We start from the raw sequence: 27211 nt of genomic DNA, 5'->3' as shown, positions 1-27211 counted from the left end.
AGCCAGGCCAACATGGAGACGCGCTACTTTGTGAAGAAGAAGACCCTGCTGGCCCTGAGCAAGCTGACGGCGCTGGCCTCCGACATGCCAGAACAGCTGCAGCACAAGCAGATTAACGGTCAGTCAGCAGCACAGCAACTGCAACACGTGGGGCGGCCATGTTGGCTCTATGGTTTCAGTCACATGTGAGGCTGTGTGGGAGGTTCTTGGCCTTTTTGGTATAGTATTGGTTGTCAGACCGTTGCTGGGTTGGTATCTGTCCCAGGTTCTTCAGGTTCTGTGTCCAGTGCTGGCTTGAGCCGATTTTTGCTTGGTTGGGTTTGGTTTAGATATCGTGGAACAGGAACGGTTCCTGCTCCATCAGGAGACCCTACCTAAGCAGCTTCTGGAGGAGAAACAGCAGAACCCAGAGACCATGCCCCTGCTCACCGCTCATAACCTCATTAATGTAAGAACACACACACACACACACACACGCCACGCGCACACACAATGGTTTCATTTTGAGAAAACACACATACACACAGCAGAAATTTCAAAGCTGTTCTCATGTACTACTGTTAAGAACTTTTCCTACTGCAGTGTATTTATCTTTCCACTCGCAAAATGTTTATCTGAATTTCTCCAGTAAATACACAGACATACTCTCTTCCAAATTTATCTTCTGTGTGTCTTTGTGTGTGTGGGTGTGGTAGCTGTATATATGTGATGATAACCGGGGGGCAAACGAGTATGACTTCAAGAAGGCCCTAGACCTGCTGGAGTACATAGATGAGGTAATGACACAGTTCCAGAACCACATCATGCTCTGGGTGTGTTTGGTTGGTGGTCCGTGGGTGTGGGTGGTCTGTGGGTGTGGATGAGATTGGTTTGGTACAGGCAAACGGTGCCCCACGTGTGTTTTTAACACATTGTTGTGTCTGCAGGAAGATCTTGTTGACATTGAGGCTTTGAAGTGTGAGATTTTCACCAAAGCTTTGAAAAAAGACTGGAAAGAGAGGTAAGAACATCCCTTCCCTCACCCTAACCTCACACCCCAACACCTCACCCTCACACCCCAACACCTCACCCTCACACCCCAACACGGTCCCAAGGGGCCCCTTAATGAGTCAGAGTTCCTCTCCCCCAGCCCGGGCTGTGACTAATCTTTGGTTTCTGGGCACCGATTGTTTGGTTACACAGCTGGTCAGCTTCAGATGGTAGCGACGACCCTCTAGAGGCGGCCAAGGACAGCATCTTCGTCAGGATTCTCCAGAAGCTCACCCAGGAAGGTACTGGCCACCATCATACCACCACTTTTTATTTCAATTGATCTGATTCTAAGCAGTAAAGAAAGGAAGTAAAGGGGCAGGAGGGTAGTAAATAAACCCAGCTGATATAAGCCCCACCCCTTGTCTGTCTGTCTCTACCCAGGGGTTCCTCTACAGACCTACCTGCCTGACGTGAAGGATCTCCTGCAGATGGAAGAGCTGGACTTTCTCAAATCCAAGCCCTTCTTCGAGTTCCTCCTCAGGGCCAACTATGAACACTACCTCCAGTCCCAGATCTGACCTGCCTTGTGCATCTCACCCCACCACGCCCCCTACTGGCACATAACCCAGGCCCTTCACTGTAACTCACCCAGCATGGAGTCTTGTGCCATGACTCCCCTATTTGCATAGAGGCCACACCCAGCACAATGCCACACCCCCTATTTGCATACAGCCCACCCCCTGGACTATGACACAGCTTTTGTTGGCAAATGTTTCCTTTTTTTCTACTGTTTTGTAAGAAAAACATGACCTTCTTGTGATTGTTTTTTCGTTTTTTTAAATACATATTGTATTTCTCGACTCTACTGAATGCTTTTCATGTAGCCCGTCATATGTTTGAGCCCAAATTAGAAAAACCTAGAAGCTCATACAAGTTATGGGTGAATAGGGGTATCTTGCACAAACACACACACACACACACATTCACTCACTCTTCACCAATTTACACTTTGAAAGAATCTGATCTAGGCACAAGTTTACCTATCAACCTGTGTCTGTGATTTTTTTCCCTTACTTAGCTCTTATCTTCCTGTGTGGTGTGTGTGTGTGTGTGTGTGTGTGTGTGTGTGTGCGCGTGTGCGCGCGCACAAGTGTCTGAAGGCAGCAGCTGCCGTGTTTCTCTATAGCTGTTGGGTGGCAGATGTCTTCAGAGTCCTGTCTGTCCTACTCCGCGTCTCTTAAAATAGAGCAGGGGGGTTAAAGTGGGCACCTCCACCCTGAATCACTGGAGCTTAGTGGGGCTCTTGCTGACACCCTATATGGGTGTGCAGCGGTGAGCCTCCGGACAGGCATCCCCCACAGCGCTTCTGAATGGCACTTTTCAGGTCGATGATTGTATTGTTACCGTTGCCCACAGAACCACGTGACCTTGACATATCGTGCTTGAATTATTGCACATATATATTAAGCAGCATTCCAACGCAAGCAAGTTATATCTGTTACTTATATTATATCCAGCCAAAAACATAGCAGGACTTTAAACCGTAAAATGAAAATACGCGTTTACATTTAGACCTTGCTGTCAGGGGAAGAGTGTTGAGCGTCACTCTGAGGGGGAAGCGGTTAAAGCAGTGAGATCACTGATCAGGTTTTAAGCACAGTATGTCCACGAGAGCGAATTTGGAGACATTCTAGTATGCAAACTAGAATAGTGTACGAACCACTAATACCAGTCACGGACCAGCGCTACACAAACCAAGAAGAAAACAGTATTTACCAGAACAGCTTTGAATGGTGTGTAGATTTACAGCTCAGCTTCAGTAAAATGTGGTTTGGTTGTTCCCTGTTTGGGATAACCCCCCCCCCCATCCACACACAAACATGTGTGCCCCTGTTTGGACTCGCTTACCCGTTTTTGGAAGCAGTGTCCGAGACAGGTGGAAGTTGTGATTGATACAGCCATGGAACCAATGAACCTTCCACCTCCATTTATTTTACCCCGATGTACCTCGCCTAATTATACATTTAAATTATGGATTAACATTCCTTGCTTAAGCATCGGCATTTTGATAACGGATGTGTTGGGCTACAAACGTCCTGATATCACACCTGCTCCTCTGAGGATTTGAACAAACCGACACTATCCATAAATGATACATTAACTCTTCGGCGACGGTTGTTTAATTGGTTTTCTCGTGTGATCCGTTGTCAATAAATCATTGGTGCTTCTGGACCACGGATCGACTTGGACCACCACGGCCATGCCCGTACTTAGCCCGTCGGGCTGAGCTTCATTGATAGGGTGGACGCGTGCAGGCGCGTCGCGGTGAGCGACTCTCGTCCAAATGCCACGCGAGCGCGAGTGGGGCCGCAACCCCTCACACTCCATACACGGCCCGGCCACCTCCCCTCGGATTGGGCTCCCGAGCACCATATATGGACCGTCCCGCGCACTCCGAATCACTGCGCGTAACGGCCGACAGGCGCTTGGCATCTGCGCTACTTCCAAGATCCAAATATGGATGAGGGCCGGGAAAAATTCGCGAGGAATACTTGGACATTCCTAATGGTCCGCGCAGGAAGAAAAAAACGGTAGCGAAGACCGTGGGTATATAAGACGGACCATGGTCGTTGTCACCCCGTAGCTGGAACCAGCAGCGGTTGAGTTCAGTGCGCCGAGCTTCTTCTAAGCAGGAACTACCACAGGTAAGAGCGCGCAGAGCGGGGACGCGCATCTAACGGAGCTATCCAGACTTGTCGAGGAGTGGATGTATTGATTTGTACCTATGGGGACCTGTGTCAAGGAGTGCAATTCGTGACTGGGGATTATGTCTCATTAAGACAAGAAAGGATTAGACGTTGAAGGATTTGGTTCGTCGCAAATAATTCAGTGTACATTTAATAACTTTTTCTTTAGGAAACCTTTCTGCTCACCTCTCACATTAGCAGCCGTGAGAATGGACATCTAATTGGAAGTCCATAAATTAATCAAATAGGTGTTCAGCCCTGAACTTCCTTAATATCAGCAACTCTGTTACTGACCATATGCGGTTAGGTTTTAAAATATTAACATAACAGTAATTATGAAAAAGGTTCTGTGAAAGATTGCTATAGGTCAACTCATTGTGTGTTTGCCAGCTGAATCAACCAGTTTTATAAGTCACCAGGAAACGATCATAGGATTATCCTATTTGTGACAAAACCGAATGCAACCTGTTCATTCATTCTCCATCGACACTTTTATTTGATTTCTCAGTTGAGATTATTGACTTATTTCGTAGTGTTTGCCTAGACTGCTTGTTGAGTCTTCTAGTTCTGTCTCTGTTTATAGTATTTAGACCAGAGCTATTGTTTCTCTGTGTCAAGCACAACAATGTTCTCTTGCTGGGTGATTCGCTGTAACACATGTATAGCCTACGTGTGTGTGTGTGTGTGTGTGTGTGTGAGAGAGAGAGAGAGAGAGAGAGAGAGATACATTTCCTTATCAATTTTCCTCACCCCTCTCTTCATCGTGTATATTCCTAGAATCCATCAAGATGTGCGACGACGAAGAGACTACCGCTTTGGTGTGTGATAACGGTTCCGGCCTGGTCAAGGCTGGCTTCGCCGGAGATGACGCCCCAAGAGCTGTATTCCCCTCCATCGTTGGCCGCCCACGTCATCAGGTATCCTCCAGAAATCTTTATGTTATCGGCTTGATATGAGTTTTGTCCCTCGAGTAGCTGTAATAGTTTTACTTTGGATTCGTAGAAAGATCTGATAGTTATAAAACTAGCCATTCTGCGTGAAATATACGTACAATGAAAACGCATGCGCTCTGGTCCCTATTAAGCGCGTGCTGTTCCCTCTCTAGGGTGTCATGGTGGGTATGGGTCAGAAGGACTCCTACGTCGGTGACGAGGCTCAGAGCAAAAGAGGTATCCTGACCCTGAAGTACCCCATCGAGCACGGCATCATCACCAACTGGGATGACATGGAGAAGATCTGGCATCACACCTTCTACAACGAGCTGCGCGTGGCCCCCGAGGAGCACCCCACCCTGCTCACCGAGGCCCCTCTGAACCCCAAGGCTAACCGCGAGAAGATGACCCAGATCATGTTCGAGACCTTCAACGTGCCCGCCATGTACGTGGCCATCCAGGCCGTGCTGTCCCTGTACGCCTCCGGCCGTACCACTGGTAAGAACGAACAGCATGACCGCGCGCAACGCGTGCGTAAATACGCACGGATTTCTAATTCGAGATTAAATGTAAAATTCCGAGTTAACGAAACAATATCACACGCGATATTGTATAAATCCTTATGTCTGCACTATTATGTATTTTACTGCTGAATATGCAGCCGTTAAGACATTTTGAAGTACGCACGAATTAACCGTTTTATTACCCTCGTGCAGGTATTGTGCTGGACTCCGGTGATGGTGTGACCCACAACGTCCCCATCTATGAGGGTTATGCACTGCCCCACGCCATCATGCGTCTGGATCTGGCCGGTCGCGATCTGACCGACTACCTTATGAAGATTCTTACCGAGCGTGGCTACTCTTTTGTGACCACAGGTACGTGTCGACACGTACACTCCAATTAATTTCTTTTTAACGAACGAGACCGATAACTAACTATTTCTCATTCACAATAGCTGAGCGTGAGATCGTGCGTGACATCAAGGAGAAGCTTTGCTACGTCGCCCTGGACTTCGAGAACGAGATGGCCACCGCCGCCTCCTCTTCCTCCCTCGAGAAGAGCTACGAGCTTCCCGACGGTCAGGTCATCACCATCGGTAACGAGCGTTTCCGCTGCCCAGAGACCCTCTTCCAGCCTTCCTTCATCGGTATGTACGAAATTAAACCTGTGAGATTTTACTTATTTGCTTTAAAATAGTCCAAGCCTTGTAAATGTTTTCGGTTTTTCTAAGTTTCTTGCTCATGTTCACACGCACAGGCATGGAGTCCGCTGGCATCCATGAGACCGCTTACAACAGCATCATGAAATGCGACATTGACATTAGGAAGGACTTGTATGCCAACAACGTCCTGTCTGGCGGTACCACCATGTACCCTGGTATTGCTGACCGTATGCAGAAGGAGATCACTGCTCTGGCCCCCAGCACAATGAAGATCAAGGTATCAGCAGCACAATTCACCTTCTGTATGGTTTTTTTTTATTTTTCATCAAACTAAAGTTCGTTAATGGGGTTTTGTGGTATAACTTAAAAAACACCATACAGTCAATTATGACCAGTCGCATAGGCTAAAAGGACACCAATAACGTGTTTTACGCGTGGTAACCCACCTCGCCACTTTCCCCCTCTTTCCTCTCCAGATCATCGCTCCCCCCGAGCGTAAGTACTCCGTCTGGATCGGCGGGTCCATCTTGGCCTCCCTGTCCACCTTCCAGCAGATGTGGATCACCAAGCAGGAGTACGACGAGGCAGGCCCCAGCATCGTCCATCGCAAGTGCTTCTAAGCACCCGGTCCGCCTCCTCTTTCCTGTCCATCGCTCAGGATGTTGGCGCGAGCGCACCGCTGTCGCGGTGTCGTGGGGACAATTTTTTATTTTTTTTTCGAAAACCTGTCATTTCGTAACGACACTTCTCTCTGGCGATTGTCGTTACGCGATGACGTAAATACAGTTTACACAAAACGGAGAGAAAACATCAACATCGAAGAGTGTGAGGAAAACAATGAAGCAGTCACACCCAGTCTTGTATGGAAATTATTTATTGACAACCGTTATCATTCTTTTCATATGAAGAACCACGCCAAGTGTTACAGAATGCTACCAACATATGGACTCTGGAACCAAATTTTCATCTAGGCTACGTTCGCGTGAACGCGCGCGCGCAGCAGAGTGAAAAGTTCGACATGAGTTACCAGAAAACTTGAACCGCAAGCAATGTCACCAAAGACCATATTTCAGTAGCTAGGGTTAGTTAAGCGTACCCACTGGTGGAACTGACATCAGTTGTGTTCGATGGGCCACGAAAAGACTCGCGTGATCAAATCTACGTTCACCTTCCTTTAACGCACCGCTTGCCTCTTGTTGTCTTAAAAGAGAAAAGGACGATGGTATCTTACATCCGTTTGTCTCGAGCCCTTTCCTACCTCCGTCTGTGCTTTTTTGCGGCCCAACTACCAACAGACAAAATAAAAATCGAAAATCTATTTTTAAACATGTTTGTCCTTGTGATTTTGTCAAAAAGAAACTTACATATGTCCATGAAAGACCCAGGGAACAGAGTTTAACAGCGGCGTGGGTTTCATTTCAGCTTTGGGGGGAGAGGTGGGGGGGCAGAGGGAATTTCGCCCCCACACCTGTCAGCCACCGTAATCTAGCTGTAGCAGCATGGTGGCTTGAAATTAGCATATATTAAAAACCTCTGTACATCCTCATCACTATTTCAAGTACATCTGGTACAAAAAAATATTTGGCTGTAAAATCTACGTAGTTCTTCACAGAGCTGTGCAATTTCGCATGCATGGTCAGAAAGTAAGTGGTCATACATAAAACTGATCACACAATTGTTAGGAATGTCTTACCCCCCCCCCCCCAAAAAAAATCCCCATTTGTTACAACCCTCCCATATGGTTACAGAACTTTGGCTCAACGGATAGTTAACCAAATTTGAAGAGTCAGAAAGCAGGACAGTGTAGGCATTACTTTTCTGCCTGATGAAAATAAAGTTTTACACAACATAAAGATGACACCAGAAGGAGAGAATCTCTGATTAAATAAAGTTTTTTAAAGTAATGGCGCGTAATTTACATGACTCTGGAACGGAAAGAGGACACACTTGTGTACGTACACGGTATACCCAGAAAAAAACAGGACTAATTAGGATGAAAACGCAAATTTAGATCCCCTGGGTATTTTAGACGACCAAGAACACTTAGTAACAATTAGCCTACAGTTCCTCTCAGGTCGTTTACAGTTGAATCTCCCCACAATGATTTTCGACTGTAAACGACATCGGGCAGTTTGTCTTCTGGCGGGCCAGTATAAACAAGCTGACAGTGGAAACCCGTCTGGACTCCGTCTAGGCCCTCCGCGCGCTCGGTACTGTCGCCTGCGTAATGTAACGGGATAATAGCCCGTGCTATTTAAACCATCCATTATCTCAATAAACGAATTATTATAATATTATTATATTATGAATTATCAAGTCATTGTCCATTGTAATTAAATATTTTGGATGGGAATACTTAGAAATACATGTTTAGAATAACTTTCATCACATGCTTATTCATTTATTACAAATAACCATCACAAATATACATACCCTGGTTGAATGTTACCAGAAAACACATCACATTCAGGATGTAGGCTGCCTGAATAACATCCCAGGTTTAATGAGGCCTCATTAGTTTGATTGGTTTCGAGGTCCATTGATAAACACAACCAATGGAGCAGTGCGACGCAAACTCTAACGTAATCGTTCAACCGTCGCCGGGCTGCGTCCGCGTTCGTGCTCACTGCGCACGCGCACAGCAAAGGCTTCAAGAGCGCGACAGCAACTGATTGGAATACGCAGACATGATTTCCTACCAGGTCGGGTAATAAAATAAATGCGCAGAATTCCCACCTGCTTTTGTGAAAATTCGCGAAAATGCGAGGAGTAGTTGCTTGGCGAACCGCCTTAATTCTATTCTAACGTTGGAGTTGAAAGACATCAGAGCGGTAAGGTTTAAGTTCTAATAATATCCCTCGCCGTAGTAGACTGCTCACCTACTCCGAGCAGGTGGCGTCAGAAAACGTAAACATATTAAGATGGCAATGCTAGCGAAACACACCGATCCGCAGCGTAAAGAGGCTGACATTTATTGCGACGGCTGAAATCAATAAAAAGGGAAACCAGAGCTTTTTTATGGTACACGAATGTTATAAGAAAATAAAGAAAATAATTGTCATGCATGCCTGAATCGTTAAAAAAACATTTGTCGATATTATACAAGTCAAAACATAAATATTAGTATAAAACCGCAATGGAAGCGTAGAAATGGCACCGTGGAAACATCACTTGATGTATTATGTAAGGTATATAAATAAATAATGTGGGTCGACTGTGCCAACCTAGCCTGCAGAGAAACCGTAAGAGCAAGATAACATTCCATCATCCGTGTAATGGTTCACGGCCTCCTGCTGGAGGTCCAGAGGAAGGCAGTGGCCAACCTGTTTGATGGTTGCAGGTTCCCGCTAAATCACTCGGAATTCGCAGGATTGGGACCGTCAGCACCAGACGATGTTCGCGTGTTGTCGGAATCGTTTCGTGTTTGTGCCTGGGTGTTTTACATGTAGCGTTGTGTGTTCGCCTTTTACCTGTCAGGTCTAAAGCAGTCAAAATGACGAGCAACACCAACGCGACGAAGAAGGTCCGGACGGAATACATGAAGAAGTTTCGGGATCCGAAATGGGAGACGTTCTCAAAATGTTACGAAGACTCATTAAAATACAGACTGTCTCGACGGCTGATGGAACAGACGCACCGACCGCTGTTTGGCGAAGGCTGGGAGAGCGGTTCTGATTCGAGCGGCACATCCAGCCCCAGGATAAAAATTGTAGAAACATCGGATTCAAAACCGCACACATCTTCCTCCGAGTCGAAGAACGAAACAGCAGACGTGCCAGACTCTTGGGAAACACAGGTGAACGGGCAAGTGCATACTGATGCTTCCCCCGTGGAGAATTCAAGACCAACAGGTAAGTCAATGCTACCAGCTTACCTGGGAAAAGAAACACTGCCTCTCAGAGTGTGTGCATTTTCTGTTCACTTTAAATAATTACATGAAAAAATACTTTGCTGGCTGACTTATTTATACTACTGTCTCAACTGCTTCAGGATTAACATGTTCGAAAAATAGAACCGCGTGACTCTGACCTGATCACAAACACACACTGTGGTCTAAGATGACTAACTACATCCTGTTTGCCTTTTGGTTTAAACTCTCAGAGAATGATCACCAGCACACAATGAATAATGGGTCCTCGGAGTCCTTAGGGAAGCGTTGCCTGAAGAACAGAACCACTCGCTCAGAACCGAACCACCACCAGCGCGAGCCCGACACAGATGACTCTTCTGGCTCTGTGCTGAGGCACCCGAGCAATGGCAAGAGCCAGCCACCAGGTGGCGCTAAGGAGAGTGGCTCCCGCCGCGACAGCAGACGTCCTCTAATCCGGCACGAATGGACCGAGAGAAACGTGGGCCTGCGGGAGCGGAAGAGGACCAGCATGAGAACCTCGGCCTCTGCCGCAGAGGTGAGCGCCACCACATCACAAGCTGTCCCAAAGTGCTGCCTGACACATGACGCCACAAACTGCCCGAATCGGATCCAAACCCTGCCTGAACCCAGCCGGAGCCTGGCCCAAAGTTCTCAGTCTCACTTTAATAATGGAGAAGTCACAAAGGGGAAAAATGTGATAGCATGCTGGGAAGTCATGTTTGTATAGAGGAGCATCCAGTTCTGGAGGTCTGGGTTCAGCACTTTAAACGGATCAACTCAATTAGATCTACCTGGACTCTGACCCTCCAGGACCCGAGCTGGATACCCTGAGAATGAACAAGCCATAATAAGACAATCTGTTCTCAGTGCTGAGGAGAACATCACCTGAAAATAATTAGCCTAGCAAGCTAACGGGTAATGGAATCTGGTGGTGATCAGTTAGCATTACCTTATTTGCATTATCCTAACCTGCCCCTGCTAACCTTTCTTTCATTACCAGAAACTTTAGGGGAGCAGGGACACTGGATATCACAGCTCAAGTAGCATAAACAAGGCTAAATAATTCAGCCTGAGCTCAGGCAGAGTTGGATATCACAGGGCAGCTCCATCCATCCAATGGATGTAAAGGATGTAGGAGTGTTCTGCAGCTCCATGGAGAAGTTTGACTCTGGGTGAACTGCAGGGCGTCCTTCAATGTTCTGATTGGTGCACAAAGGCTCTATGGCTCAGGGCGTGAGTCGCTTGCGACAGTTTAGTTCTGGCCCCAGTTCCGAGGGGCCCCAGAGGACGTGCAGGATTACACGCCCAAGACTTTGAAGTGAAAAGTAAGGAAGTGATGCCATGTTAGCATTAGTGAAAGGGACAGTTTATTCCTCCAGTAAAATCTGACTCCCATTGCCCTCTCACTGCAGGACTAGGCATTTGGATTAAAGCCATTGTACTGGGAGGGCTCAGTAATTGAAGGTTATTTTTTCGATTTCGTATCTTCAATCAACATAAAAAATGTTATAGGAAATAGCTGTATTTATACAGAGGAGTTGTCGATCCTTGTCTTGCTTTGTCTGACTGATTTTGTTTGACTGTGCAGATCCACCGACCTGAGGTCAGTGCCCAGACCCGACGGGACTTTGAAAAAAATCGTGGAAAGACTCCGGACCGTCGGAGGGCGAGATCGGCAGACCTGGAGAAGTTGCGCCGGCCTGAGCTAGCGGTGGCGGACGACTGCTGGATGACTGAGTACATGCGCTGCTTCTCTGCCAGGCTGAGGTAGAAGCAGGACTGGATTGATCAGGGATTGGACTGAAACTATAGTGCCCAGGGGACTTTGTGCTGTACTGGCACATTATGACTGTTGAGGACCAAGGATATCAACCTGGATAATACCAATGGTACAAACCAGGGTAATACCAATGGTACAAACCAGGGTAATACCAAGGGTATAAACCAGGGGTACTCAACTAAATTTGTCCGCGATCCAATTTTGGCAGATACCTGTGACCTGAAGTCCGGTGCGGCGGGGGTGGAGAACGTAAGTTGTTGAGCGGGGGTGGCAAACGTAACACTCGTGACGGAGTGTTTTTTCAATAGCCCTGAAATAAATGCTCCGGTTTTTTTTTGGTCCGTATCCAGTTAATCAGAAATGAGATTGGGTCCGGACAGGACTGCGTTCGGGTCCGGATCCGGACCGCGGTCCGCCAGTTGAGTACGCCTGGTATAAACTATGAGGTTACCAAGGGTATATCCAAGGTTATAACCACAGGCATAACCACAGGTGTAACCACAGGTGTTACAGTGGCTGAAAAGCTGCAATGTTTTTTTTTTTTGTTTTTGTGTGAGTGTGTTATAGTGAAAGTAGGCCTGTGGTTTTGTATTGGGCCCAGTAGATTTATGTTGATAGCCTGAGACTCAGGACACAAGGATCCAAGGATATAGATACAATCACCCAGTGGATTGTTTTATAATAACTTAATACACAAAAAATATTTTTAAGAAATGGTGAACTTCGTTTTAATGAGTTAGAAGAGATCACAGCACAGATCCCAAACCAGCATCAGAAGACATTTATTACATGAGACTGAACAAGAGAAGAAAGGCAAAGTACATAGTGCACAACCTCATCACCATGTCATCACAACCTCATCACCATGTCATCACAACCTCATCACCATGACATCACAACCTCATCACCATGTCATTACAATTTTATCACCATGTCATCACATCCTCATCACTATTTCACAGCAAAGAGTCTGTTTCTGTCGGTTTATCAGATGTTACCATTTCTCACTTACTCTGTATGTCACAAATTCACATATTACATATTATTATATTGACACATAAATCATATTAGAGGGCCAGTTATTAATACACTCAAAGATGCTAAATTGGAGTGAATTCAGGATGGTGACATTAATTCAGTATCTAATTTACATTATGCTAATTATGTCACATGCATTATGCTAAACCACACTATTAGCTTCTGTTTATTAATAGCAACCGTACCATTTTAGCTATTCCTTTAATACCAAGCTATTCCTTTGATACCAAGAAAGGTTCAAATGAGGCGTGTATTTCTAATACTGTAATTGATCTGTTTTTGTTTTCTTATAACACTTGATGATAGTTTGATGGTCTCTTGCAATGTTTACTGTGTTGTCTGTTTAACTGATTGACTTTAATGTTTAAAAACATATTTCTATTCTGTTTTCACCACAAAAATGGAAAGAAATGAGCTTAACCTTTGATATTTGAGTGGACCAAAGCTGATTCCACTGTCTGCTTGACTCCTTCGTTCTCAGCTGCACATTCCAGGTGTCTAGCCTTGTTCTCCAGGTTTCTCAGGCACAGTTGCATCAACGTGATCTGGGTCTTCCGAAGGATTTTAAATTTCACTCGCTAGCTTCACTCGCCACTGGTAGGCGTTTGGGGGGTGGTGGGCGTGGTGGGTGTTTTGTTTTCTGGATAGGATTGTTTACTGAATCATGTTGGGCATGCTCTGTGGGGTGAAGTATAAACGACACATGAAATGTAATGTTTTCCATATATTTGATGCTTATTTTCCTCATAGTTTATATTCGTTGTGTATTGTATGGACACATGGGAATGATGTATGGAAATTAAGAAGTGTTTGATGGCAATCAGCATAGTTATTCAAATCGAATGTGATCAGCTTAGTTATTCAAATCGAATGTGATCATATCCTGGTAAAACCTTCACATGCATACACAGCGGTTTTTTACTGCTTGTCCGCTTTTAACAGATACATACAGTATTGCCACAAACCTGAATGAAGGTCGCTGGTGTGCGCTGTTACTATGCATCCGATCCATGCTGTTTACGCTCTGCAGGATCCTACAGCAGGACGACACTGGGCCAGCGTTGCTGGACCAGACAGCACCCACAGCAGGTTCCTTCACTGATATCACTGGACACTCTTTCCTCCTGGTAACTGATCGGCTTGCATGTGAGGTTTGCTTGTTCTGATCACTTCAGAATTTATTTTGTTTGTGAATGAAAAAAATATATAATAATGTTTACACAAGCCTGATGTTCATGATTACTTACAACTGATGACATGATTATATATATATATATATATATATATATATATATATATATATATATATATTATATATACTGTATATATATATATACAACCGGTCACTTGTCACTTTATTAGGTACATCTTACATCTTGCTAGTACCATGTTGGACCCCCTTTTGTCTTCAGAACTGCCTTAATCCTTCGTGGCAGATTCAACAAAGTACTGGAAACATTCCTCAGAGAGTCTGGTCCATATTGACATGATAACATCACACAGTTGCTGCAGATTTGTAAGCTGCACATCCATGATGTGAATCTCCCGTTCCACCACATCCCAAAGATGCTCTATTGGATTGAGATCTGATGACTGTGGAGGCCATTTGAGTACAGTGAACTCATTGTTGTGTTCAGGAAACTAGTCTGACATGATTCATGCTTTAATACATGGCGCATTATCCTGCTGTAAGTAGCCATCAGAAGATGGGTACACTGTGGTCATAAAGGGATGGACATGGTCAGCAACAATACTCAGGTAGGCTGTGGCGTTGACACGATCTCAATTGGTACTAATGGCCCCAGGAATATATCACTCACACCATTGCACCACCACCACTCTGAACCGTTGATACAAGGCAGGATGGATCCATGCTTTGATGTTGTTGATGTCAAATTCTGATCCTACCATCTGAATGTTGCACCAGAAATAGAGACTCATCAGACCAGGCAACGTTTTTCCAATCTTCTATTGTCCAATTTTGGTGAGCCTGTGTGAATTGTAGCCTCAGTTTCCTGTTCTTAGCTGACAGGAGTGGCACCCAGTGTGGTCTTCTGCTGCTGTAGCCCATCCACCTCAAGGTTCGATGTGTTGTGCATTCAGAGATGCTCTTCTACATGCCTCGGTTGTAACGACTGGTTATTTGAGTTACTGTTGCCATTTTATCAGCTCAAACCAATCTGGCCATTCTCCTCTGACCTCTGACATCAACAAGGCATTTGCGTCCACAGAACTGCCACTCACTGGATATTTTCTCTTTTTCAGACCATTCAAGAGATGGTTGGAAAATCCAAGTAGATCAGCAGTTTCTGAAATATTCAAACTAGTCCGTCTGGCACCATCAACCATGCCACGTTCAAAGTCACTTAAATCACCTTTCTTCCCCATTCTGATGCTCAGTTTAAACTGTAGCAGATCGTCTTGGTCATGTCTACATGCCTAAATGTGTTGTGTTGCTGCCATGTGATTGGCTGATTTGACATTGCGTTAATGAGCACTTGGACAGGTGTACCTAATAAAGTGGCCAGTGAGTGTGTGTATATATAGTGTATGTGTATATATATATAGAATATTAGAAAAAAAACTATATATATATATAGTTTTTTTTTCTAATATTCTAATATAAATGAAATTATTCTCATGCTTGACTCACTAGTTATTTTAAAATGTTGTTTACACTTTTAATCACTGTGTATTTGAACAAAAAACACTGGACTAGCTATATTTTCAATTTTGAATAAAAGCAGTTTGATGTATTGCTATGAGAACATGTGAAGAAGCTTGTGGTCATTTGAACTTGAAATACTAAGATCAGTAACGAGGAAGATCATGGATTCTTATACTGTTCCAGGGAAACATTGAAGACCAAAGCTATAGACTTCATTATGCAGATGATGGCCTGGTATAAATGCATGGCTGAGCTATGCTCTGTGAAGAGGGTATGGCCACATGGTATATCTCTTAGGCCACATGTGTGGGCCGTGCGCAGGTTGGGACAAACGCTGCACTGGTGCCTGTTCACACCGGGAGCAGAGACGCAGCTGCTACGGCATGTGTTGGCACGGCTGCCAGTAACACCTGAAAATATCTCCAGTGGTGTTGGAGAACAAGAGGAAACTCTCATCTTTCGGTGAACCTTTTCTAGAGTCATTAATAACAGATGCACAGTAATGAATCGGGCTGCCATGACTGTTCAGTTATTAATGGAGAGGATAGTATAACAGGCCTTTAACTTAGAATCCGGTTCTTTAGCAGGTTTTTTTTTAGCAGGTGTGAACGCCAGTGATTGCACTGTAAATCAGTTTGTCATTCTTTCATACCTCTGGCTATCTGCAGGTTAAAGAAGAGCTGTGTCTGTGAGCTGTCACTGTGTCAACCTTGACCAAATTGTGGAGGACCACCAGTAAGCAGCGGCTGGTTGGGCTGCCTTAGAGAAGGAGAAACCACCACTTAACCAAGCCTGATACTGGCCACCTGTCATATGTCTGTCTCTATTGACAGTTGCCTATGTGTGTGTGCATGTGTGATATGTGTGTGTGAGTGTGCATGGTTCTAGGTTTGTATGCTGGTATACTGTATTTCTGCGCTGTTTAGTAGCCTACTGTGTTATATGTTTATGTGCATATGTGCATGTATGTGTGTTATACATATTTGTGTGTGTGTGTGTTATGTGTGAGAGGTCTGCACTAAACCACACTAAAAACACACATAGTGGCCTCACTAAAACACACATGACTTTTCCTCAGTTGTGCACAATGAAAATCAAGAAAATCCAAACACATGAGCCTATTTTGGCCCCTTCAACCAGATTTGCACAGTTTCACTTGATTTGTCATTGACTGATTACTCGCTGTGATTGGCTGTGACCCTTCCCTCTGATTGGCTGTGTAGGTATTGTGTGAGGGGGGCAGTCATTGATAAGTCAAAGGAGCAGCTGGCTTCTCTCATCCCTGAGATTCTCATCAACTTCTACTAAAAGGAGATCATGTTGATACAGAAAACCAAGGCACCCAAATGCTTTACAATCAACCACACAAATGAGAAAGAAAGAAAGAAAGAAAGAAAGAAAGAAAGAAAAATAAAGATGAATTTCATAATCTGATAATGTTTTTCAAAACAAATACTTTAGTCCTTGTGGGAGAATGTATGAAAACCAAAGAGATACAGACATACAGAAATAGGCATACAGAGGTACAGACATACAGATATACATACAGAGTGATACAGACATACAGAGAGAGACATACAGAGAGATATATATAACCATAGAGATAGACAGAGAGAGAGAGAGAAAGAGATATTTATGATGTCAATAAGGATGTACGACTGCAGCTGATATCTATACACCAAAGATTATAGTGAGGCAGAGAACAGCAGTCTCCCAGTTGTTCACCACACGCTAAGCACACGCCAGCACTGTTGTCCTTACATTAATCGCCCGTGTTCTGCACGTGTGTGTGTTTGTGTGTGTGTACTACTAGACACATCACGGGCCCTCCTGTGAATGGAGCCACTTGTAGAAACGGTCGTCAGGGCAGCTACACCTGTTCCTGTCACCCGGGATACACTGGCACCAGCTGCAAGGCCTTTTAAAATATTATACTGCATTATGTTTGTGCAGCTTGTGCGCCCCTTGCATATAATCTGACACCTACATTTGTTCTCTTAATTTTCTCTTAGTCTTCTCTTTTAAACCTTAGTGGCCATTTTGAATTTCATTCCACTTCTAGTTTCAGAACTGTGTAGAACTTCAGAGATTCTAAAATTCCATTTCAAAGTTTTCTGAACCATCTGAAAGTTCTGGAGTTTATTTTGGGTTCCTTCAATTTAGCTTTATCCCCAAACACCTCTGAGGCCACCGACCAGGACAGATTACAGGTTAATATCTGATAACACAACGATTTCAAATAAGATAATGAATGAGCATTGAGAATTATATCTGGCAGTCTTCTTTTGTCCCAGTGCCATATACATAGAGAGTGTAATTCATTCCCAGTGTACCTCCATCTGGCACCACAATCTGTAATCTGTCAAAAACTGTCTGCACCTTGGATTTCGTCCACCGTCGTCTTTAAATAGAGCTCACATGAAGTCATCAGGCCTTTGTGATGACAAGCTGGCCACGGCAGCCATTGTTATGTGCTGTGATGTATGTGGTGTGAGCTGGAGGAATGCTGTGACATAATAATGCAGTGACTTTGTGTGTCATAACAGGCTCACTAGCATTCCATATAAGTACACACCTCCCAGACAGTGGGGTGTCCTTGTGTGTGTGTGTGTGTATGTGTGTGTGTGTGTGTGAGAGAGAGAGAGAGAGAGAGAGAGAGAGAGAGAGAGAGAGAGAGAGAGAGAGAGAGGGCAAGGGCGAGAGAGAAATTAAAACTTAGAAAGAGAGACAACTCTACACCCTCCTGTGCTATTTTCAGTGATGTGGTATTCAGCAGGTCAGCAGCTCTCTATCTGGGTGTGGTGTCTCTACAGGCAACAAACTGTTCTAGACCCAGTCAAGAGTTTGGCTGTAACATTGGCTACAAAATGACCTGTGAAATGTATATATGTATATGTGTGTATATATATATATATATATATATATATATATATATATATATATATATATATATATATATATATATATATATATATATATATATATATATATATATATATATATATATATATATATGACACGTTGTTCTTTATTTCCTTTAAATATATTTGTTCTATTTAAACCCACTCTGGATACCAAATAAAATTACACTGAATGTTTGTGTGTGACTTTAACATTTTTAATTGTGTGTTGGACATCAAAAAATAGCTTTCTGTCTATTTGTTTTATTAAAGAAAACTAAGTGGCTGTGTTGATCTGCGACCGTCAAAATGTCATATTGGGTGTTTCTTTTTATGCATTTTGTTCCTTTGTATTCAGACATTCAGGCGTTTCCTCTTCCGTCCACTAATGCGCATTAAACGCGTTAGCTGTAGCGGACACCACACACTTGATCCCTGAGCGGACCTGTGAAATCAGCCTGTAGACTGTAATGGGTTTATTTTTGACTGCTTATTTCTGACGCAATAGGGCATCTAACGATAAAATAAAGAACAACTCAAAATCATGCAAATACATCAATGTTTTAGTTAAAATACGCGGTCCACACAAACTACATGGGTCCAGTGCGTTGGCCCTTGAAATATGGCACACCATTGCCCTCTAGAGGTGAAACACCATCTCACACTAATACAAACGTATTGTTAGACTACCCTTAAAGCAGAGGTGTCAAGTAACGAAGTAGCTACAAATATTTTGGGTGTCTCAGCTTTAAATATTTTGGAAATTTTGGGTGTCTCTACTTTTCTGAAGTCATTATTTTTCATCCGACGTTTTACTTATACTCCTTACATTTTCGCGCAATTATCTGTGATTTCAACTCCTTACGTTTTAGAAATTGCCACGTTACTCCTATTTCATTTTGGTTTGGTCTCAGTTTGGCCTGTAATCATAAAAAAAATTATCCAGTTAAATCGCGACATTCAGATAGAGTGGATTTGATTGTGGTGGGATCAGATGCATAAACATATAGGCTATCATTCCCACACCCTATCGCAGGGGTACTCAAATAGAAATGATGAGGGACCACAATATTTTTTTTCAATAACTCAAGGGGCCTTTTTGGGGGGCGGGGTGGGGGGTGTGGCAATCCCCAGCCTCGTCTTGAGATCGCGGTGCGCGACTTCAAAATAAGAGCGGATTGCGCGATTGAAAAAAAAATCATAAAAAAAAAAAAAAAAACTTTTCAAAACAGCTCGCGGGCCAGAAATAAATGGGTATGGGGGCCCTATCAATTTGTGCGCGATGCATCGCACATGTCAAGTTACACTCCAGCAGTAGCGAACCGTGAGCATTAAACCTGGGCCCGCTACACACCCCCCCCCCCCCCCCCCCCCCCCCCGAAATTTTTTTCCTCTCCTAATAAACTGCACTAAAGAATAAAGAAAAAACCGAGACGACAGTATAGCTTTAGAAACGCAATAAACAATAACATTTGTACTAGATAACTTGTTAAGCAAAATAAGTTTCCAAACAAAATAAGGTTTCACAGCTCCATGGTTCTCGGAAGCGGAATATGTAAATGAGGACGTCAAAGGGAAACTAGCTAGCGGCGGTAGGCTAACGACAGCTAGCGTCGCCACAGCGGGCGTAAATTATCATACAGTTAAGTCCGCCCACTAAGAGGGAAGATATGATTGGTCAATTTTACTGTCATTTGAAACTGGTATTGCGCTGAATTATAACTGCCAGGCCCTCTGTAAACGAACAGCGGGCATCACAGTCCTGATAGGGGGAGACACAGGCTCACAGGCTTCCACTTAACCCCTCACCTTCCAACACAGATTGAATAGACACGGTTGAATATTTTATTTGCTTATAATTATATAATTGTTTAGATGTCGATTGTAAAACTGCAAGTAGATAAAATAAAATTGGATAATTATATATATATATATATATATATATATATATATATATATATATATATATATATATATATATATATAATGTTTTAAGAATATTTTAGGCCTTCTGAGAGGGCGTAGAGGGCCCCGACGGTTCCCCACTGCACCCCAGCAATGACATAGCAGACATGAGTAGCTCAGTAAGATGTTCATGGCAGAGACTTGAGAACTCGAGCGAAATGTCCCAACTAAGCACCAGTGAGGAGACTGCTATCCACGAAGACCAGCTAACCAGCTGTATATCAAAAGCGCTCCGTTGTAAGTTTCTGAATTATTTGTCTTGTCATCTGTGTCATTTATAGTAATGTTTTGTGTCGCGCACCTCTCCCTCACGCCAGGGGCGGACTGGGGAGAAAAAGTGGCCCGGGAGTTCCTAGGAGACTGGCCCACTACAGTGGGGAGAACAAGTATTTGATACGCTGCCAATTTTGCTGGTTTTCACACTTGCAATGCATGTAGAAATCTGTAATTTTTATCATAGGTGCTCTTCAGGTGTGAGTGATGGAATCTAAAAACAAAATCCAGAAAATCACACTGAATGACTTTTACATCATTCATTTGCATTTTATTGCAGGAAATAAGTATTTGATACATCAGAAAAACGAAACTTAGTACTTGGGACAGAAACCTTTGTTTGCGATTACAGAAGACGTTTCCTTTAGTTCTTTACAAGGTGCAGGTAATACAGGTAAAGAGTGGAGAACAGGAGGGCCTCTTAAAGATCAACTAACAGGTCTGTGAGAGCCAGAATTCGTACTGTTTGGTAAGGTATCAAATACTTATTTCCTGCAATAAAATGCAAATGAATAATTTAAAAGTCATTCAGTATGATTTTCTGGATTTTGTTTTTAGATTCCATCGCTTACACTTGAAGAGCACTTATGATAAAAATGACAGATTTCTACATGCATTGCAAGTGTGAAAACCAGCAAAATCGGCAGCGTATCAAATACTTGTTCTCCCCACTGTATATTATATATGAACCTCTCTGAACCACATCTCAGCTGTCTTGACTCATCCCTTTGGCATCATGACCAAAATGAACAACTTGGAATAATTTGCACACCTCAGTTCAATTTGCTCTAAATACACAGAAGAATCTTGGCCAACACCCCCGGTGGTGTGGTTCTATATTTAAAAAATAGCTTTCTGAACATATTTTCTCACTCTGTCACCGATTTTATGAAGTTTGTGCAGTTAAATACATATTGAGGTAATGTGGACCCCTGCAGTATCCTGTGACAGAATTGTGTTCCTGGTTTATTACTTCTTCCTCATCACTTCATAAACTAAAGTCTGAAAACTGTCAGCATAGCTATTCCTTATATTTGAATACAGCAAATATATCAAATACAAGTATAATGTCCACATCAAAACATACATAATATATTTATTTCCATTTTCATTTTGTAAAGCGTTTGCTCTTATAAATATCCATGTATGCTATTGTACAATAACTCTACAAGGCATAAAAACACAAAAGATCCACCAGTTGCTGTAATGATAGCAGACTAACACCCTCTTCTGGTACTACTTTGAGGTCACATATCAAACCCACAACTGGTAATTTTTCTTTACTTTCAACATACACTGTTAAACTGCTAGAATGACACTATTAGGCCTGTTATGAACAATATTAGCAGACTGTAGTTTGTAGTTGATAGAGAGAGTGAGAGTGAAAGAGAGAGACAGAGAGAGAGGTAGACAGAGATACACAGAAATATATATATATAGAGAGAGTTAGTGTCTAGCTCTACAAGATGAACTGCAGGAGTGTTTATAGTTTGAATATTCTTGAAAAAATGAACTCCTAACACATGCCAGAGACTCTCTGGGCATGAGTCCAGGAGCACGTGCAGGAAACGAAAGTAAGGGGGGGAGGAGAGAGAGCATTGAGAAGGGGGGGCATTGAGGAGGGGGGGAGCATTGAGGAGGGAGGGGGTGGAGAGAGCAATGAGGAGGGGGGGGAGAGAGTATTGAGAAGGGGGGAGTATTGAGAAGGGAGGGGTGCTTTGGGGCTTTGTTAGAACTCTAAAACAGATGTCCACATCAATTTAACTGTTTCCTCTCCATACCTGAGCCCTGTCGCCAGAATGTTCATATAGATGTATGGATTCATCGCTGTTTACAGTGACTAAGCCGCAGAATCACAATGTCAAAAAAAACTGCAGAAACTTACAGAGGCTTCTCTCTGCCAGGAGACAATAAGACAAACAGAAGTAGAGAAAGATAATGGCAGTACTCTGCTTTGAGCTGCAGAGAGACATGATCCAGGAGCCAGTTAGATGCACACAGATGGACACATATCAGGAAAGTTCCAGAGGTTGTCCAGAAGTTCCAATTAGTATCTTCATGTCTATTCCTAAGTACAAGGAAACCAAATAAATGACCCTGGCCTTAGTCCTTCAAAGGACTTTCACAGGATATTATTTCCAGAAAGTCCCTAAAAAGTGCATACAGTTAAGCATATCATTAGGGGCAGTCATGGCCTGGTGGTAGGGAACTGGTCTTGTGACTGGAGGGTCGTGGGTTCGACTCCCAGACCTGAGGCCATGACTGAGGTGCCCTTGAGCAAAGCACCTAACCCCAACTGGGTGCCGGGCTAGGGCTGCCCACCGCTCTGGGCACGTGTGATCCACAGCCCCCTAGTAATCACTAGTGTGTGTGTTCTAACTGCACAGATGGGTTCAAAGCGGAGAACAAATTTCGATTGCGGTGTAAAAATCACAATTGACAAAATATGGCACATTTACATATCATAATTTCTATCATCATTATTACATATCATTTATATGTCAAATTATAATGGACAATACATAATTGAAAAACTGGCTGCTTGGTTGTCAATTGGCTGCTTAGTTTGTATCCTTGAATCATTTGTTCACTTACTAGAGAGCCAACAGATGTAGAATTTCTGTAGACCCTTAACATGAGGACCAATGATGTCTCAATGCAGATCAAGCAGTTCATCATAAGAAAAATCTAAATAAATCACACAGCCAAATCCTAAAATGAAGAATGAGCTTCATGCTGTAGCAAACCATGGACTAGGGAGTAACGCTATGCAGCATGTAGATGAACACATGAAAACTACCATAAAGGGTCCTTCTACAAAACGTTTACCTGAATATAGTCCACTGGAAAAGCTGCATTACATACTTCACAGAGAACCACAACTTATGGTTTATGTTAGTAAAGAGGGCAGGAATACATCTCCTCACCTTAGCTATATTTCAGCACTAGGGAAGCAGATTCCTTATCTGTAGTAAAAGTCACTGGTTGGCCATGTGCTCATTGTACATAAATCTATGTTTTGCCAGGACTTACTGCAGCCTACACCAGTAAAAAAACTAAAGAAAAACTAAAGATTTCCCCCACCATCTCCACATATTTCCACTCCTGTGGTCTACAGTGAAGAAGGGTTACCTTAAGAATCTACAGGTAAACAGGGTTTGGCATCTCTGCTCTTCCACCTGATACATGTATGAGTTATGCAAAACAAAGGGTTCCCGGCCTGAAAACTTTAACAACTAAACATATATAATAAATAATTAGTGGTGGGACTTTAACGCGTTAATTTCGATTAATTAATTACAGGAAAATTAACGCACTAAAAAAATTAACGCATTTTAACGCATGAGACACTTTTTCACCGTGGAATGTTTCTCAGTTTGCGAGTTCCAGACATACAGATTATATGGACGTACAATAAGATGAGCATGATGGAGATGACTGAAGAGGCTACGCTGGTGGATAGGAAATTTAAATATAAGAAACTTCCAGATGGAAGTACAAACACAAATAGTGTTATTTGCACTTTATGTAGGAAGAAGTTCGCTTATCACAGGAGCACTTCCACCCTTCGTTACCACCTCAACGCAAAACATGTTGGGGCTAACGCGCAGTAATGATCAGTAATGATCACTTATGGCCCATTTCCACTAGGGCGCGGTACGGTTCGATTCGCGACGGTTTGTGAGTGTTTCCATTAGTACCAGGTCCCAGTTAGCCGGCCCCTTTGGGTACTATTTTCGTACCTACTCGCTCGAGGTTCTAACCGTTCCAAAGCGGTACAGTTCTGTGACGTGGAGGAACAGCATGACACTGATTGGCCAGGGAGTGTCGTCACAGGTTGTGTCAGGAGAGCGACTCCTCCGCTATGGACTCCTCAGCCATTTTTAAAACCCAAGGAGCGAAGTCTGTTCCCTGGTCAAACTCCGAGGTACAAACCTTTCTGTTAATAATCAGCTATCAAAAAATCCAGGGCGAACTGGACGGGGCCACTAGAAATGTAAAGGTTTTTAGCGACGTTTCCGCGCTAATGGCCACTCATGGCTACCAGCGGTCCGTTCAGCAGTGCTGGTCGGTCCAAGCTGAAAAAGCTTAAAGCGATTACTGGGCGGTGAAGGACCATAACGGACGCAGCGGAGCAAACCGCAAAGACTGGAAATGGTTCCAGCAAATGGATGCCATATACGGTCACCGGCCAGCCAGTAACGGAAGAGAAAACGTGCTGGACACGGCGATGTCGGTGCTGGAGGCCACGGAGAATGGTGAGTGTATTGGGATTTCACAGTTTTACTAGGCTCGTAAAAGATGTAATATGAACGTAATATGAACACATCTATTGTAAACGCAAGAATTTAGAGCTGTGTTTGTCGTTAATGTTACCACCACAGTCACTACTGTACAATAGCTAGCTCTTAGCCTTGCTAGTTGCTAGTTAGCTGTAGCCATAAACAAAGTGTTATGTCCTATGATAGTGTTGTGTATTGTGTTTGCTGTCTGTTCCGCTCCAGACTCCGCTCCAGACTCCGCTCCAGACTCCGCTCCAGACTCCATTTCACCCTGCACTATATAAGGCCCTTCCCGGTGCCTCCCAGCGAGACATTTTTGCTCCTTGGTGGTGTTGGTGGTTAGTTATTAGTATTCTGCGTTTGTACCTCATCTTAGAACTCTGGTTTTTGACTGCTTTGAACTTGTTTATGCTTTTTGCCTTTGCCCCTGTTGGATTGTCTGCCGGTTGTACATTTTGTAAATATTCTACGTGTTGTTGGTGTTCTGGTAAGTAGGGAGTGGCTGCCATTTTGTTTTGGGGTTTGGGTTTGTTTGTATGGTTTTTTGTTAGGGAGTTAGGGTAGTACTGTATGTTTGTTTTCTGTTAGAGTAATTAGTGTTTGGTTTATTTTATAGTTCAGTTCTGTTTGTTATGTTGGCCTGGGCCACTCCTGAAGCTGAGACCAGTTACGTGTATGTATATATCTTGTAAATTACAATTTCTGTATAATACACCTTTAACCACCCACTCCTGTTGTCCCATCATCACTAACATTCGCACTGCTGTTCACATACACCACTGTTACGGTCCTCACGCCTAGACAGGCCGTAAAAGAATTGGGGGCTCGTCCTCCTTTCTTTTGGCTCTTTGTTTGCTGCTTCTTTTGGTTTTGGCTGGTGGGTTTTGTTCTTTGTGGGTGGGGGTGTGTGTGTGTATGTAAAATGCCGGACTTTGACCTTACCCAGTTCACTGTTTATCCGACTCTTGAACAGTTTGATGATTGCCGCAAGGTTGACTTATTGTTGGTGGCTGATTTCTTTAGTGTGGATGTGCCTCGTTTGGCTCCCAAGAGAGAGATTAAGAGGATTTTGGAGGCACAGTTGGTTAAGGACGGGATCTTGCCAGACCGAGACAAATCGCCTGGTGTTGCACCGAGTTTGGCCCAGGGGCTGGAAGCAGCGGAGGCTGCAACCGACTTCATGGCTAGGCCCAGCATGGAACCTGGTGTTTACCGTTCTCATGAGGTGGATCCTGTGCTAGCAGTGAAACTGAAGGAGCTAGAGCTGGAAATTAAGATACAGGAACGCGAGGCAGAGCTACTCAGAGTCAGGGGGTTGCAAGTGGAGGCTGACAAAGAGATTACCCTGAAGAGGTTGAGTATGGGCTTGGAGAAACCTATACCTTATCCTCGGAAGGTAACCTCACCAGCACCAGTTCCCCTTTCTCACGTGAGTTCACCAGTCCCTATGCCTCGTTCCTCACGTACATCTACAAGTCCAGCAAGCCCGACTGTGAGTACTGCTTTTGATGTCAGTAGACATATTGGCCTAGTTCCTGTGTTCAGGGAAAATGAGGTAGATGCCTATTTCCCCATTTTTGAGCGCATAGCCACCACACTTAGTTGGCCACAGAGTCTTTGGTCGCTGCTGCTACAGTGTAAACTTGTAGGAAAAGCGCAGGAAGTGTGTTCCTCTCTGTCTCTTGAACAGAGCTTAGATTATGACATTGTAAAATCCACTATATTGAAAGCATACGAGTTAGTACCTGAAGCCTATCGACAGAACTTCCGGCGTCTGGCTAAAACCCAGAGCCAGACCTTTGTTGAGTTTGCTAGAGAGAAATCTCTCCTATTTGATAAGTGGTGTGCAGCCTGCAGTGTAACAACTCTTGATCAACTCAGAGAGCTTGTGTTGCTAGAAGAGTTTAAGAATTGCCTTCCTGAGAAAATGGTGGTCTACCTTAATGAACAGAAGGTAGTTAATTTGTCTTCTGCTGCTACATTGGCAGACGAATTTGTGCTGACACACAAAACTGTATTTCATTTGACTCCCCGAAGTGTAAACCCTAGTCGACCTGTTATGTCCAGACCTGTTGCTTCTTCAGAGTCTCGGGAAAACACTTCAGCCACAGACAAACGGGAATGTTTTTATTGTCATATGCAAGGCCATCTCATTGCTGCATGTCCTACTTTGAAGCGTAAAAATGATCGTCAAAACCCTACTGTGAAGAAAGTCAATGCTTTTAGTTCCAGCACTACAGAGGAGACACTAGGATGTCGAGCCACTGTTTCAGCCACAGTAGACCCTGTGTTTAAACCATTTGTGTTTTCTGGGACTACCTCACTAACTGAGGATTGTACACATAAACAGCCCATATCCATCCTACGGGACACTGGGGCTGCTCAGTCATTTATTTTGGAGAGTGTGTTGCCATTCTCTGCAGAGTCTTATTGTGGTAGTGATGTGCTTGTCCAAGGAATAGAACTTGGAGTACTTAGGGTTCCTCTGCATCGTGTATATCTATGTACTGAGGCACTTACTGGCTATGTTAAAGTTGCGGTCAGTTCTAAACTGCCTGTCACAGGTGTGTCGTTTATTCTGGGCAATGATCTTGCTGGTGGTACACTGTTCACTCTA

At 43.8% G+C, this 27211-nt stretch overlaps 3 protein-coding genes across 3 annotated transcripts in view; all 3 read left to right on the top strand.

The window, feature by feature from the left end:
- The window catches only part of nup133 (nucleoporin 133), a 13490-nt gene extending 11653 nt beyond the window's left edge, over positions 1 to 1837 (top strand). The window contains exons 21-26 of the mRNA XM_076995189.1: positions 1 to 118; positions 330 to 448; positions 696 to 776; positions 927 to 1000; positions 1183 to 1271; positions 1414 to 1837. The exon at positions 1 to 118 is cut by the window's left edge and continues 18 nt beyond it. Coding sequence (XP_076851304.1) covers positions 1 to 118; positions 330 to 448; positions 696 to 776; positions 927 to 1000; positions 1183 to 1271; positions 1414 to 1550 — 618 coding nt within the window. The 3' untranslated portion in view covers positions 1551 to 1837. The remainder of the gene's footprint in view (positions 119 to 329; positions 449 to 695; positions 777 to 926; positions 1001 to 1182; positions 1272 to 1413) is intronic.
- A 1682-nt stretch (positions 1838 to 3519) lies between these two features.
- acta1a (actin alpha 1, skeletal muscle a) lies at positions 3520 to 7142 on the top strand. Its single transcript, XM_076995175.1, has 7 exons — positions 3520 to 3677; positions 4497 to 4636; positions 4825 to 5149; positions 5368 to 5529; positions 5610 to 5801; positions 5912 to 6093; positions 6293 to 7142. The coding sequence occupies exons 2-7, from the start codon at positions 4508 to 4510 to the stop codon at positions 6434 to 6436; spliced, it is 1134 nt and encodes a 377-aa protein (XP_076851290.1). The 5' UTR covers positions 3520 to 3677; positions 4497 to 4507; the 3' UTR covers positions 6437 to 7142.
- A 1311-nt stretch (positions 7143 to 8453) lies between these two features.
- ccsapa (centriole, cilia and spindle-associated protein a) lies at positions 8454 to 13751 on the top strand. The gene is made up of 4 exons (XM_076995176.1): positions 8454 to 8647; positions 9294 to 9667; positions 9918 to 10222; positions 11276 to 13751. Exons 2-4 carry the CDS (start codon positions 9310 to 9312, stop codon positions 11456 to 11458), a joined length of 846 nt encoding a protein of 281 aa, XP_076851291.1. The 5' UTR covers positions 8454 to 8647; positions 9294 to 9309; the 3' UTR covers positions 11459 to 13751.
- Positions 13752 to 27211: the final 13460 nt, after the last annotated feature.

Source organism: Brachyhypopomus gauderio, unplaced genomic scaffold (assembly GCF_052324685.1).
Source record: "Brachyhypopomus gauderio isolate BG-103 unplaced genomic scaffold, BGAUD_0.2 sc185, whole genome shotgun sequence".
NCBI lineage: Eukaryota > Metazoa > Chordata > Actinopteri > Gymnotiformes > Hypopomidae > Brachyhypopomus > Brachyhypopomus gauderio.
The sequence above is the reverse complement of the archived record's forward strand: the minus strand, read 5'-3'. Positions and strand labels throughout refer to the sequence as shown.

Bases quoted from the DNA above. Each gene is read 5' to 3' on its own strand.
- acta1a (XM_076995175.1), top strand. From the start codon at position 4,508: ATGTGCGACGACGAAGAGACTACCGCTTTGGTGTGTGATAACGGTTCC. The intron at 4,637-4,824 runs GTATCCTCCAGA...TTCCCTCTCTAG, and splicing joins TTGGCCGCCCACGTCATCAG to GGTGTCATGGTGGGTATGGG. The intron at 5,802-5,911 runs GTATGTACGAAA...TCACACGCACAG, and splicing joins CTTCCAGCCTTCCTTCATCG to GCATGGAGTCCGCTGGCATC.
- ccsapa (XM_076995176.1), top strand. From the start codon at position 9,310: ATGACGAGCAACACCAACGCGACGAAGAAGGTCCGGACGGAATACATG. The intron at 9,668-9,917 runs GTAAGTCAATGC...TTAAACTCTCAG, and splicing joins GGAGAATTCAAGACCAACAG to AGAATGATCACCAGCACACA. The intron at 10,223-11,275 runs GTGAGCGCCACC...TTGACTGTGCAG, and splicing joins CCTCGGCCTCTGCCGCAGAG to ATCCACCGACCTGAGGTCAG.